The 15,674-nt window shown below is 38.7% G+C and overlaps 1 protein-coding gene across 1 annotated transcript in view; it reads left to right on the top strand.

Annotated features, from left to right (window-relative positions):
* Positions 1-15,674, top strand: part of PDE11A (phosphodiesterase 11A) — a 434,307-nt gene that overhangs the window by 275,395 nt on the left and 143,238 nt on the right. The window contains exon 10 of the mRNA XM_036858971.1: positions 13,047-13,097. Within this exon, the coding sequence (XP_036714866.1) occupies positions 13,047-13,097 (51 nt within the window). The remainder of the gene's footprint in view (positions 1-13,046; positions 13,098-15,674) is intronic.

Below are 15,674 nucleotides of genomic sequence, written 5' to 3'. Positions count from 1 at the left end.
CCGGTTGCCCTTGTGGCCCCAGTCAGTTTGACAGTGGCCCAAACAAGGCCCGGTCCCTTCTTATTCCTTTTACTCCAGGGGGAGCTCCCAGCAAAACCACGCTGCTTCAAACATAAAGTTCTCCATGGTGTTCCTGCATAATCAATGCAAATAAGCAAAGTATCTCTCTCCCAAATCATCAACCGTGGTAGCCTTGTTGATTATACAAAAACCACGAGGGGAGAGGTACAAAAAATAAATATATATAAATATTCAATAATGGGCTACTTGGAAGTATGGCAGTAAGTGAAATCAGATCACTAATGGTTCCAGATATTTAAATTATAGATTTGAAAAAATCATTGACACATATTATAGTTGTTTTAGAAACAGAAATAACTAATCCAAGTTGCTCAATTAGCCCAAAAGAATGCTATATTTTCCTCTGTTGCTGTTAACAAATAAAAAAAACAAGTAAGCAAGGAGTTCATTAGAAAAGCATTTGTGAAACATTAATATACTTAATAATCTACATGATTAAGAAAAACAGCCTCACTTTAACACATAGTGTGGAAAGTAATGCAACTGTGAGAAAGGAACATTTATTTTGAAACAGTTATAAATTATAGTCCAATATGCATAGGTATAGAGTCATAATGAATAACACTAAGAATTAATCAAAAAAACCTTTTAAATTTAAGTGTTAATGGCTGAGATCTTTTATGAGAGACAACTAAAAACTTTTTAAAAATTAGAAGAATTATTGCCACGTGCAACTTTTTGAAAAGAAATAGGCTGTTTCCTTCACCCTAAGGACATTGAAGTGATTGAAATTAGTAACTAAGCAGCTCTAAAAGTTATGGAACAGAAATAACCCAATAATAATCCTTCACTTATAATAATTTTCTTCAATAGGTATCAAAGTGTGTTTAGTCAAATCAACAGTATTTAATGGCCATACACTACATGTACTGTATCTGTTAAATATAGAGAATTTAATAAGGATATACTATAATCCCACTTATTTGGAGAGCCTGCCTACCAAATACAACTCTTTGAAATACAGAAGAGAATCAGGAAAGAAGCAAAAGTTGAACAAACACCATAAAATCCATATACTAGAGTTCATATATTGGACTCATTTGCTCTGATTTCAAAAACAGTTCTAACACAACTTGCTGTTTGACTGCCTAAACCATTGTGGTAATCTTTAGAGTTCATCACAAAATATTTCTGATTCTGCCCCTGCTGAGTCCATGGTAGGGTTACACCTTCCACTCCCTTGAAGGTAAATGAAGCCATGGGACTTGCTCCAGCCAGTGAAATGTGAGTGGAAAATGCAGATATTTCCTGCCTTTTACTGATGGGGAAACTGACACTCAGGTTAGATAATTAAGCCAAAGTTACAGGGCTAGTGGACCAGGATTATGACCTCAAGCGGTCTAACTCCAAAGCCCCTGTACTCAGCCAACAAGCTATACTGCTTCCTAATGTTGGTGTACCAGGTGGTGAAAAATGAACAAAACAAAACTACTAAATGGAAGGAAATGGCCTGCCTTAAGAATGCTATAGATAATCCATAAAGCAGTTAATCTATGTAAGCAAAATCAAGGACTACTACTGACTGACCCCTATAGACAAGGAGAGAATGAGGTCATTCTGCAAACCAGTGCAGTTCAGGGGATGAATTCTGATATCTGTGCTCAGAAGTGTCAGAGAGTTGACTTACATGATGACATGATTTTAAGCAGGATCTTTACCAAATTGCTTTCATAAACCAAAGTGTTCTAAACATATGCACTGAAACTAATTTCACAGCATTTTTCATCTCTATTTTCAACGTGATTCAGAAATGAAAAGAAAGATAGTTATGAAACCTGTAACCAGCAAAATAAAACTAAGGAAACATTTCTAAACCTCTTAAAAAGAGCTATTCAAATCATACTGGGATTTGGGAGAAGACCCAAACAACTTTGTTTCTTTCCTCTCTGCTCATACCAACATCCAGCTGATAACCTCCCCTCTAACCCAGACATCTTTAACCTGGAATCCATGGATGGGAATTAGAAGAGTGTTTCTCACAGTGTGGTCCCCAGACCTGCAGCATCAGCCTCACCTGGGAGCTTGTTAGAAATGCAAATTCTCAGGTCCCACCTCAGACACACTAAGCCAGGAAGTCTGGAGGCAGGGCCCAGCCATCTGTGTTCTGATGCATGCTAAAGTTTGAGAACCACTGAGCTAATGAACGGCTTAAGAGACATATGAGAACTCCCAAAGTGTAAGAAGGTGGGGGACATACTATCTAACTTAGGCACTGGAATTCTATGGGAAGAACCTTGACAAGCCCTCATGGGATGGTAAAGTTACGAAGGAATAGATTTTGGCCACCTCCAGAAACCAGAGGGTGTGGCAAACCATTCTATATGAGAAAGGGAGATAATTTTGTTATTTTACATTTGAAATGGAGGAATAGGGGAGAAAAAGTAAAAAGGAAGGTTATATTGGAGAGAAGCCAGAAAAATGAAGAGAGGCTAAAAGTTATAAGGTCAATGGTCAGTGAAATGCCCCATTGGTGGAAGGACCAAGAGATGTTTTGAGAATGGCGAGGCTGATATTTTATTGGAAATCATGAAACATCATCATTTGTTTCCAGTAAGAAAGAAAGAGAAAGAGAGAAAAAAAGAGAAGAAAGAAAGAGAGGAAAGAGAGAAAGATAGGAAGGGAGGGAGAGAGAGAAGGAAGGAGGAAGGAAGGGAGGGAGGAAAGAACAAGAAAAAATCTTCAAGATCTGCTGAACTCATGAACGCTTGATGTGAGAGGATCTTTTTGTGGAACTGGAAGTGGAGTTGAGTTTCACATTTTTGTATGGTGATTATATTGCAGATACAGTACAAGAATACATAAGAACTTGAAGGTCAAGGTAAGAATATAAACCTGCCAGGAATTTGCAGATATTTTGAAAAAGGCTTTGAATTTCCATAGGCTTTTATAGTTTTAAGGGTTCAAACCAATTTACCTAGATTTTGAAAGACGAGCTTCAGTTGACACCTGAATTGCAGAAATCTGTGGGTGGCATAGGGTGGCAAGCCCTGTTGAAGGTTGATGTTGTTTTGTTTATTTATTGCTTCTTAACCAACTACCCTGCAATTTAGTGTCTTAAGATACACAGAAGCCTCCTGATCTTATGGGTCAGGAGTTCCAAAATGGCCAGGATAGGTGGTTCATCTCTGATCCACACGGGTCAGCTGGGGTGGTTGGGACTGGACAGTGCATTTTGAGATGGCTTCTTCAATCACTCACACGTGTGGCTTCGTGGTGTTCCTTGGCCTCTCTCTCCTTGTGTTTGGTATTTCATCCTTCAGGCCTCTCCATGTGGCTGGAACTTCTCACAGGGTAAATAGACCTTATATACAGTGGCTCAGAGCTACAAGAGAGAATGTTTCAAGGGCTGGGAAATAGAAGCGTCCAGTCTCTTTTTTTTTTTTTATTTTTTTATTCATTTATTTATTTTTGGCTGCGTTGGGTCTTCGTTGCTGCGTGTGGGCTTTCTCTAGTTGCGGCGAGTGGGGGCTGCTCTTTGTTGTGGTTCGTGGGCTTCTCGTTGCTGTGGCTTCTCTTGTTGCGGAGCATGGGCTCTAGGCGCACAGGCTTCAGCACTTGTGTCACGTGGGCTCAGTAGTTGTGGCTTGCAGGCTCTAGAGTGCAGGCTTAGTAGTTGTGGTGCACGGGCTTAGTTGCTCCGCGGCATGTGGGATCTTCCTGGACCAGGGCTTGAACCCGGGTCCCCTGCATTGGCAGGCGGATTCTTAACCACTGCGCCACCAGGGAAGTCCAGAAGCATCCAGTCTCTTAAGGCCTGGGCCCAGTGCAGCTGGCACAGCATCACTATTACATATTATGTTACTAGTGAAACAGTCATGAACCTCACCTAGAGTCAAGGGGAAAGGACGTAGACTCCACTTCTCATGGGAAGAGTGTCAAAGAATGTGTGGCCTTCTTGATCTGCCATGGATAATAATTTGGATGTAGTTTCAGAGTGCCTGTTAATTTTCAGGATTTATATAATACAAGATAACATTATCCTCTGGAAAGTGCACAAGTACCAATGTTTAACAACTTATGAGCAAAGAGTGAAAGATAGTTTGGGTAGCTACCAAAAGAATTATATTCTGGTGTTGTCATTATATTCTAGCTAATGGGTAACGTTTATAATAATGACAGTATTTTTAGGGCTTACTTTTCAAAATTAGATTGAAATTTGGAGTGTGATTACAAATATTAACATTTTAACCTGGTAGTGACATAGAATGATTAAATTAAATGTTTGCTTTGGGTGAAAAAATGATGAATGCGTCTCTCGTCCTAAGTTGAGGCCTCTCTCAAACCACTGGAGAAGTTGACTCCGTACCTTTGAATGAAATGTAAAAATGGCATGTCTTTTCTGTCAAGATGATTAATTAAAAGAGAATCCAGGCAAGATGGGCAGGTCTCATATTACCCTAGAAGTCTTTTTATATGGGGACACTGTTGTCAAGATAGATTTCAGTACAAGAAGCTCTTTGGAAAACTCCTTTTACTCATATCCCCCTAAACACAATTTAATAGATGCTTTTATTTTCTTCCTGTTTCCATATAACAGGAAGCCTGTTTTTTCAAAACCAAGACAGTTAGTTTAAATACCTAAGAAGATGGACCCAGTAAGAACTTGATACTTTCTTGTAATTGTACTTTCTTATACCTTCTACCAGCTTGTCCTCCTGGTCAAATGGAGAACTTTTAGCCTCTTACCTGAGAAGGTCACTCTTTCTTATATCACAGAGGGCCAGTGGCTGGCTACAGAGCTAATAGGTTTATTGCCAGTAGAAATTTTACCTAATACAAAATGAAATTGACAATCAAAATTACATCTGTGTTTTAGGTGTATCCCTAATCATTTAAATTTAGACATCCATGATTTTCTCAAAATATATTTTGCATCACTTTTCATCAATAGAGTCTGAATGAATTTGATCCAGAGAGTCATTTCTTATATTCTGATGTTTTCAGTGATTGCAAATACATAGCACACGTGCCACCACTCTTCCCTCCCCAATGCCTATGGAAGACATCACTAATCAATCACAGCGTACCTTCCTGCTGAGCTCCTCCTTAAGCCTCAACAATCATTTTCAGCACAGTGCTTCATACAACTACCAACAATCAAATAAAACTGAGGCCCCCAATAAAATGTATTTGCCAATATGGGAAAAAGAAGACCAAAATATCTATCACAATGGTTTACACATAGTAGGTACACCATAAATATATGTTGATATGAACTACAAGTGTGAGCCTTGTTTCCTGCACATAGTATTTAAAAAGCAGCTGACCTTAAAGTCATCCTGACAATTGACTGTTCTGTTTATTACCCCAGATTCCGCTGTTATCTTTTATTCTACTTTAAATTCAAAAAGGTTTTGTCATTTTTAGAATTTTAAAAATATGTTTTATGACAGATATAATCCAAAGGGTGTGATAACAGCTCACACAGCAGATGCACTTATTTGAAGTTATCTTTTTTGAACATTTCATTCCATTAAACAGCAGGCAGTTTCTTAAATATTTGACAGTAGAAACTGATGATTTCTCAGTTTCTCTGCATTCGTTCAGTTGCAGTGTCTTTGAAACCTACCATCCTCTTGTTAAGAAATCCTGGGGAATGCTTCTTCACTCAGTTCGCACTTCCATCATGTCATCCCAGGTAAATTGACTTTTCATTCCTGTGGTTCGTCACCATCCTTGGCCGGAGGCCTGCTGCTGATTGCTAAGTTTCTTTACTTCTTTGGAGCTCATCAATATAAATTATTTGAGATTTGACTTCAGACCACCTTAACTTAACTCTGTTATCAGTTTACTTTCCAAGTGCCATCAAGTGCCACTTTGCCACCTGAGCCATAAACATATCAGTAAATATTCATGCTGCCCGAGACAGCCAGTCTGGGTCCTCAGCGAGGTCTGTGTTCCTCCTCCTTGTTAAGTGGTTCTTTCTGTTTGTGCTCCTGGCAGCCAGCATTTGTAATGGTCCATTTCTCATTCCAGGAGCAAATGGCTTCCTAGATTCACAATAAATTCACATTCAATACTACTGATGTGAGAGATTTGCCCTCAGCTACTTAGGGGCAGTTCCTGGGATTGCAAGGCAAGCCTTTGGCTCTGGTCTTGAACTGCACGTGGTGGAGGGCAAGGCTTACTACAGTGGCCCTATTTCATAGCTCTGCTCATGGTTTTTCTTTTGAAATGTATTTAAGGGTCTTTTCCTGCTGTGGAGACTCGACACAAAAACATGACTTCTTCACTCTGTTGTGCATGAGTCTGATAATTGCTTTATTTTACATTTTCTTGCCTCTGTTTCTTTGTTTTGCTAGGAGCAAGTTCAATCCAAAAGGTAATTGCAGTTGGTAGGGTTTTGCAAATAGTGATTTATTTTTGGAACTATAAAGATTTCTTAATAGAATCTTTTAAAGTAAAAGAAACTGAGTGGGGCTTCCCTGGTGGCGCAGTGGTTGAGAGTCTGCCTGCCAATGCAGGGGACACGGGTTCGGGCCCTGGTCTGGGAAGATCCCACATGCCACAGAGCAACTGGGCCCGTGAGCCACAATTACTGAGCCTGCGCGTCTGGAGCCTGTGCTCCGCAACGGGAGAGGCCGCGACAGTGAGAGGCCAGCGCACCGCGATGAAGAGTGGCCCCCGCTTGCCGCAACTAGAGAAAGCCCTCGCACAGAAATGAAGACCCAACACAGCCATAAATAAATAAATTAAAAAAAAAAAAAAAAAGTGTCTTCTCTTGGGGAGACCATTTGTATAAAAAAAAAAAAAAGAAAGAAACTGAGTGAAACTGAGTCATTAGATTTTACTTCAAAATATTTTCTAAATTAATACAGACACAAAAGATAAATCTATCTGGGATAGACATTTTCTTGCGAAAGTTTAATGTTTGTCAGGTGCTCTGTGGGTCAGCTGTTTACTTTTGAATGTAAATGTTATACAAATTTTATTTAGCTGTCAAACAAAATTTGTGACTGTGTGTGTTATGGCTAAACTCTCATGACCCAACAACCTATGAGGAAATTCTTATAAAATTAATGTAGTCTGGAATCATGGAGGAAGCTTTAACTTATCCAAAAGGGCTTAACAACAACAGTAGTTTAAAAAAATAAATTCTTTAATTTGTCATTTTATTCTCAACCATAGAAATTTGCCTGATCTTTAGTCATTAGCTGTGCCATATGGTCACTCACACACACACACATGCGCACGCACACACACACACACACAGAGTAATGATTCTCGTTGGAATACTGGTTATGCTATAAGTAATCAGGAATTGTTTTTGTTATATTTCCTTCAATGGCATCCATAGATTTGTCACAGATTTTAGATTAATGAGGTTATTTGGCATTGCTGAAAATACTCTAGACTTGCGATAAGGATTGCCAGATAAAATGCTGTGAAGAAAAAGTCACTGGGAATTGCTGTGGGGTTGGGGTTGGGTGAGGAACATGAATATTTGGGAACATGGCGCAGAGTGTTCCATACTTGTTTCTAGCCTTCCTAATTTGGAGAAGTAGGGCTGCCAGGTAAAAACACAAGACACCCAGTGAAATTTGAACTTTGGATCAACAACGAATAATATTTTTAGTAGAAGTATGTCCCAAATAGTGCAAATATTAATGGTTTGCCTGAAATTCAGATTTAACTGGGGGTCCTGTATTTTTATTTGCTAAATCTGATAACCCTACCTACACTGTTCAGTCTATGCTCTGAGACATATTATGATTTTTGTTGAGGAAAAGGCATAAATTAAGGCCACTAATAATAGAAGCAGAGAATCATACAAGAAATAGAAAGATTCTTTTCTTTTAAGATTATTTTCTATTGCATGATTCATCAAATACTTACTGAGTGCCAACTAAGTATCAGGCATTCTCCTAGGGACAGGATACCCACTGGCAACCAAAACCATATCTGATCCATGCCTTCATGGTGCTTCCAGTTTCTAGAGGCTACCTGCATTTGTGGGCTCGTGGCTCCCTTCCATCTTTAGAGTTAGCAGTGGAGTTTCAATATTTCTCACATCACATCACTATGAGTCTGACTCTCCTGCTTTCCTCTTTGACTTATAAGGACCCTTGTGATTACATTACGCTCCTCTAGATAATCCAAGATAATGTTCCCATCTAAGGGTTAGCTGATTAGCAACCTTAATTCCATTGGAAACCTTAATTCCCCCTTGCCATGTAACATAAATATATGCACACGTTCTAGGGATTGGGATGTGGATATCACGAGGGGGCAAGGAGCATCATTCTGCCTACTACAGATGGGAAAATCAACAGGCATGTTTAGATATGTTAAATTTGAGATGCCAGTGAGTCAACCAAGTAGGAAGTTAGTGATGTAAGCAGCACGATATGTGAGTTTGAAGCTCAAGGAGAGATTAGGGCTAAATATGGAAGTTGTCAACCTATAGGTGATGTATAAAGCCGTGAGTGTGTATGACATCACTGAAGGAGAGACTGAGCCCAACAAACTTCTACATTTAGAGTTAAAGTAGAGGAGACAGGTCAACAAAGAACACAGAGAAAGAACAGACAGAAAAGTAGGATGAAAACCAAAATAGTGTGGTGTCAAGAAAGCCCCGAGAGGAGATTCTTCAAAAAAGGCAAGAGTGAGCACCTGTGCTCAATATTGCTGCAAAAGACATTTGCAGATTTGTCCAGCAAGATTTGGATTTGGTAGCAAGAAACTGAAAACCTTTATACAAGCTGTTTCAATGAAATTATGGGGGCACAACCAAAACTGATGCAGTTTGAGGAGTGAATGGGATGTGATCACTGACCACAGGTGCTAACCTTTGTAGATGCTTGTTAAAAACAGTGAGGTGATCACATTTGATCAGAGACTTTACTACCGTAAGAAGCTAGGAGCTAAGCAAGATCACTTTTGTGTATTTCTATCTAGTCAGGATTGCGTGATAGCTACATTGATGGTTTATATGAAAGGGGTACAGATATTGCTGGGTTCCCATTGCTGTGCTCTCTGTATAGAGCAAATCCAGAGGGTAACTGGAACAATGAAACATCTCCATCTTCCTGCTGCATCCCAGGAAACCCTTTAGGACCAAACAGCAGAAACTGCTTGGAAGGAGAAAAATCAGAGTATTCTGTGGCAGGACTCAAGAATCCCCTTGTCTTGAGGAATCTCAAACTTTGCTGGCTTGTTGCCTTTCTAGGGATTCTTAGAGGGGACAATGCTACATCCTCCCAGACTGCAGTTTACCAAAGGGCCTGCTCCTGCAGGAACAAAGTACTCTTATTAGCTGATGATTCCTCCCTGCTCATCCACAAGAGACTGTACTCTTTCAGAAGAAAGTGGCTGTGAGATTCTTGCGTGAGGTCATTCTCCTGCTCCCTTTACTGGTTCTCAGAGTTTTACAAAAGTAAATGAGAACTCTCAGCGCAAAAAGACTCAAAAGGTAGAACTTATTGTTAACGTGGTCAAATTAGATAGAATAAGTAGATTCCTATGAACTTGTTAACCAAACTTCCAGAAACGGAGACCTGATTGAAATAAAGAGGAATTTATTGGGGGTTTGTTAGGACTGCAGCCTGGGAGACACAGATTCAAGAAGCACTTGAATTGTATTCCACTGGACTACAAAATGGACAAAGCTTATAAAGTCAAGAACTGCGGAGCCACAGTTAGTTACATGAGTTATTTACCAAGAATTATAATGGGAACTGGCAAGAAGTAAGGGTGCTTGTTAAGCAAGAATTGGTTGGGGTCCAAAATGGTTGCATAGTTATGAAGAGGAACAACCTTGAGACCAGCTAGCAGATGTTGTTTTTTTTTGTTGTTTTTGTTTTTTTTATTTTAAAAATTTATTTATTTATTTATTTATGGCTGTGTTGGGTCTTCATTTCTGTGCGAGGGCTTTCTCTAGTTGTGGCAAGCGGGGGCCACTCTTCATCGCGGTGCGCGGGCCTCTCACTATCGCGGCCTCTCTTGTTGCGGAGCACAGGCTCCAGACGCGCAGGCTCAGTAACTGTGGCTCACGGGCCCAGTTGCTCCGTGGCATGTGGGATCTTCCCAGACCAGGGCTCGAACCCGTGTCCCCTGCATTGGCAGGCAGATTCTCAACCACTGTGCCAACAGGGAAGCCCCAGATGTTGTTTTTAAAATGGCTGGTGTCCTTAGGTTTGGTATAGTTCACAGAAAGTTCAAGTTCTCAATGGTGCAGGAGAATATCTGAGACCAGATCCTCAATGGCTGCCCAACTCTATTTTGTATGCCTGAACTATGATTATTCCATTATGATATCAGTTTGTCATTAGACTTAATAGATTGGGAGGTAGAGAGGCTTAAGATCTCAGAATGAACTCCAAAATGATGTTGGCTCCAAGTTTTGGCTCCGGAAAATTTAAGAATCATAACAAAGTAACCAAGGCATTTATTTCATTAAAGTCTTAATCTCACATCATACACAAATTTAATTTCAGATGTATCATAGACCTAAACAAAACTATAAAACTATAAAATTTGTAAAAGATAACAAAAAGTATGGATTCACAACTTTAGCATAGGCAAAATTTCCTAGAAAGGACACATAAAACAGTGCAATACACAAAATCTAACAATTCACACTTGATCAAAATTGAAAACTTTTGTTCATTAAAAGAAAATTGGGATATATGTATATGTATAACTGATTCACTTTGTGTACACCTGAAACTAACACAACATTGTAAATCAACTATACTTCAATAAAAATTTTTTAAAAATAAAACAAATAAAACTGCTTAAAAAAAAAGAAAGGGGCTTCCCTGGTGGCGCAGTGGTTGAGAATCTGCCTGCCAATGCAGGGGACACGGGTTCGAGCCCTGGTCTGGGAAGATCCCACATGCTGCGGAGCAACTGGGCCCGTGAGCCACAACTACTGAGCCTGAGCGTCTGGAGCCTCTGCTCCGCAACAAGAGAGGCCGCGATAGTGAGAGGCCCGCACACCGCGATGAAGAGTGGCCCCCACCGCCGCAACTGGAGAAAGCCCTCACACAGAAACGAAGACCCAACACAGCCAAAAATAAAAAAATAATAATAAATAAATAAAAAATAAAAACTTTAAAAAAAAAAAAAAAGAAAGAAAAATGGTTGATAAAAGGGTACAAACTTTCAGCTATAAGACATAAGGTTTGAAGATCTGATACACAACATGGTGACTGTAGTTGATGACACTACTGTATAACTGAAATTTGCTAAGAGAGTAGAACTTAAATGCTCTCACACACACACAAAAAAGATAAGTATGTGAGGTGATGGATGTGTAAATTAACTAGATGGTGGGAGTCCTTTCACAATTAAACAAAAAAAAAAAAAGAAAGAAAGAAAGAAAATAATAGACAAGCCACAGACTGGGAGGTAACATTTTCAAAACATACATCTGACAGAGGATTTGTATCTAAACTATACAAAGAACTACACTTCAATAATGACAAACAAAACAAAAGAACATGTTAAGTGGACAGAATTCTTAATCTGTAATAATTGTCTGCTTCACTCATTCAAATAGTTTCAATATAGTGAAGTTAGTAGCTTTTATTATTTAAAAAAATAATAATAAAGGAAGTAAGCAAAGTTGATTTAAATAAAGGGAGTGGGTAATATGCCTTAAATACTAAAAGCGTGGCAGCACAACACCCGGTGGCAGAGATTTTGAGTTTCAGGGGAATTTTTCTGTAAAGTAAATAAAGATAAATTTTGAAGATTGAGTCTACAGAAAGAGACTTGTAAATAGTAAGAAGTTTTAATGGCAGCCAAACTAAAGTTTACCATAGTAAACTATGAACCAAAAGAGCAAAATCTGTTCAGTTATGAAGATGCTGGCCCACACTCCCACAGCTGGGAAGCGGTGGAGCCCTGGCAGTCGGGCTCTAGAGGCTGTGCTCTAACCACCATGAGACACTGCCTCTACTGTGGCCCTGCTTCTATCACACGGATGGTACATACCTTGGGTCAGTGTTTCTCAAAGTCCTTGGTCAATAGGTTATCAGGTTGGAATGTTCCTAGATTAATATATCAACTAAAAGGAAGTTCTGTGGCTAGATTTGGGAAATGCTGAGTTTAACAAAATAAAATGTGTTACTTCGCTTTTCAGAGCCAAATATGCACTGAGATTCTCTAAAGTTGGTAGTTGCAGAGGGAATTAGCTTTCCCAGATTTATTTGTTTGAGATTTGTATAGATTAAGGCTGGGACTGATAGCGTATATATAATATATACATTACATTTGTGCATGTGTAAGTGTGTAAATATACCTTATAACATCCAATACTGACTCAAGCAAATGTGAGTTTATTTGCTCTACAAAACAAGAAGTCCGGGGCAGGGCAGTCCCGGGCCAGCCTCATTTCTCTTTCCCTTTCCACTCTAGACCTGTAGCAAGCTGTCAATAGGATAGGGAAATAACATCCTCTTACAAAAAACATTGCAGATGATTGGGCATAACAATATAATCTTTCCTGTACAACAAAAGCAGGCAAGTGAGCATAGACCAGACATGGAAGTTGAGTCAGCAAGCTACAGTGTCTGCCACAGTACACACATACATGCACACACAAACACGCATACACTTGTGCACATATGTACATGCACGCACACACACACCCCACCTTTTAATTTATTTGTGTTCTAAAGCATTTCGCAGGACAAGTATTCACATCTTTGGGAACTGTGGTCTTGAGCCACATTATGTCCCTTTGATAAAATAACTACTTATAAAAACATCCTGATATAAAATACTTAGCCTTTAACATGGGCTGTTGTTCCATTCCACATTGTAATAGATTCCACTGTAGTTGCACAGATGACAATCTATGTCACAGACTGTTACTGGAAATATCTCGTCGTGCATTAGCATTCACTGTTATGTCAAGGTGATATACATGAGCAAAATTTATTTTTAAGCCAGGAGAATTTCAGAAAATTGAATCATGTCTAGTTATTAAAGTTTTTTTTCCTTTTTTTCTGAACCAGGTGCTATCTTATCATGCAACATGTTCAAAAGCTGAAGTTGACAAGTTTAAGGTAAGGGAGCAAATGGTGCCCTAATGGTGCATAAAGTTAAACTTCCCAGGGCTTTCGGACCCTTTGTTACTTGTCTCTAGAACTAGGTCTGCCCACTGAATGTTGGGGGAATAGAATTAGGGGAAGGCATGTTTGTATATTTCAGTTTTAGAGGGTAAGAGGGACTTATATAGAGCTGAACGGCCCCTTCATGATCATTTAAATGATTCGGTATTTCTTTCTTTCTTTTTTTTAAGTATGCAGGGTATCAGAAAAAGATCTGTGTAACATGGTGAGAATCAGGATGCCTGCTTTTGGCATTGGTCTTACCTCTGACTTTCTGTTCGCTAAAAATCTTAGGGCTTTTATCTTCATCTGTAAAAATAAGTGAAGAGATTAGGATAATAGTAGCTACCATTTACCAAGTGCTTACTATGGGTCAGGTACAATACAAAGCATGGTGCCAGTGAGGTGACAGCTGACAACAGAGGAAGGAGACGGAACAGCCAAAACCACAGCAGTCAGGGTCCATTTGCTGTAGAGATAAACATCCTACATACCACCTAGAATATGAGCACCAGCAGGGCAGTGCTTTTTGTATGTTTTGTTCACTGCTCTATCTCTACTGCCTTTCACAGTTCTTGGAACATAGTAGCACTCAATAAATACTTGTTGAATGGTTGAATGAATGAATGATTGAATCAATCCAAAAAGCATTAGTGTTCTATAACTCAAAACAATTAGTCATTAAGAAAATGTTCAAAACATGGTTATATATAATTTTTTATATTTTATATTATATACATTTGATAAATATTTCCATCAAAAATATTTAAAGCTTTTTTACTTCAATCAAGTTCAGTTACCTAGCAATTCTACTTATGGAAATAAGTTTCCATAAACATTTTACTGTTTTTACTGTTTTGTGTTTTATATTTTTACCGTTTTATAATCATCTTAATTGCTAAAAGATGCAAGGGGCAGGCAGGGAGAAATACAGCAAAGCTCATAATGGACTAAATATGACTGCAGAAGCTATGTGATGGGACATGTCTAGAGCTAGAGCAGCCAAAATCAATAGCTGTCTACTCTCTAAAAGTATTGCCCTATGTTCAGGCTTAATTATTTCCTTAGAGTAAGGCAAACACCATTGTCTTGGAATTTGCCATGCTTTTTTTATTTTTAGTTCACAAACATACTAAAAACATGAAGTATTTAAATCTGAGGAAAAAAGGGTTATTTCATCTTAAAATGATCAAGATTATTAACTAAAGTGATTTATTCCAGATTTTATCCTGTAAGATATTAGTGAATATCTTGTTACAATATAATTGAGATATAGTAGATAATTTTAACCTAATGGCTTTTTTTCTTGATATATAAAGTAAATAAAACATTATCATAATCGGTAGCTGATGTCTTATCATTGCAGTGGGCTTAAAATAATCCTGCACATAGAAAAGTGTTTACTGAAGTTTCACAGTAGAGTGTGTGCAATGGCAGTTTCCTAACACTGTAGCTAAATCACAGTAAATAAGTGCTTTGTTTTGACCAATATATACAAATAAACTATGCATATATTCAAAAATATTGTAACCTTGGCTACTGCAATACTTTTTTAACAGAGCTACTACTATATATCTATATGTATGCATGTATAATATATATATTTAGAGAGAGAGGGAGGGAGAGAAAAGAGAGATTTGAAATGTAGAATCAGAGTTATCCATGAGATTTCATGAGTTAAGGAATGGCTGCGTTTCAGTGTGTTGGATTATGCCCAGCTGGGACCAAGCTACTGATCAGTGATTCAGAGATTAAGCCAGAATTTTGGGAAGAAAATGATTTCATCATCAAGTGCTAACAGGATCTGGAGGTCAAATACATACGTACACATGTCAGACTCCAGTTGCAGCCTAAGCTTCACCATATCTGGGATTCAGACATGTCTAGAAGACCAGTGAGATGTGGTCTGTTTACATGAGAGACTAAGAGGCCTTCTGAGTCAAAAACTCTCCCTGTTGGGAGTTGAGGCCACGGGCCTCAGTGTCTGGATGATTCCAAGTTCAGCATGGAGTTTGTCTCTTGGATTTGTCTCTTACTCCAGCTTCCCATGGATTCATGTTCTCAGCTAAGAACATGAGGGGACACAAAAGGCATGGGCTTTAGTATGGTTTCAGTGGGTGAAACCACAAGTGCCCCTAGATTGTCTAAGCAGAATAAGTAGGTGAAACAACATATAATTGCTCATCCAAGAATGTCAGAACCTAAGCCCATCTTTGTCATTCTAATACATCATTATACCTTGGGAAACAGTCCTTTATGTAGGGCCGCCTATACACGAAAAGATCACAGAACTTCCTCGAACTAATGAGTTAACTTTTTAAAAGTCTGATTCAGGTTATAATATTAGTTTATCCTTTATGGGTTGATGCCCTGTGCATTGAATGAGGAAACCAGGATCTAAAGAATGGTTTTTATCCTCATTAACATTTACTGATCTTCCTTGAACTTGAAATAAGAAAGATGTGCCCAGAAAATTTGTGCAGATTTTAGTGCCTGTTTACATCTCTTCTGCTCTGTGCAAACAAGGATAAT

This window comes from Balaenoptera musculus, chromosome 7 (assembly GCF_009873245.2).
Source record: "Balaenoptera musculus isolate JJ_BM4_2016_0621 chromosome 7, mBalMus1.pri.v3, whole genome shotgun sequence".
Taxonomy (NCBI): domain Eukaryota; kingdom Metazoa; phylum Chordata; class Mammalia; order Artiodactyla; family Balaenopteridae; genus Balaenoptera; species Balaenoptera musculus.
This window is presented reverse-complemented; position numbering and strand designations above follow the sequence as displayed.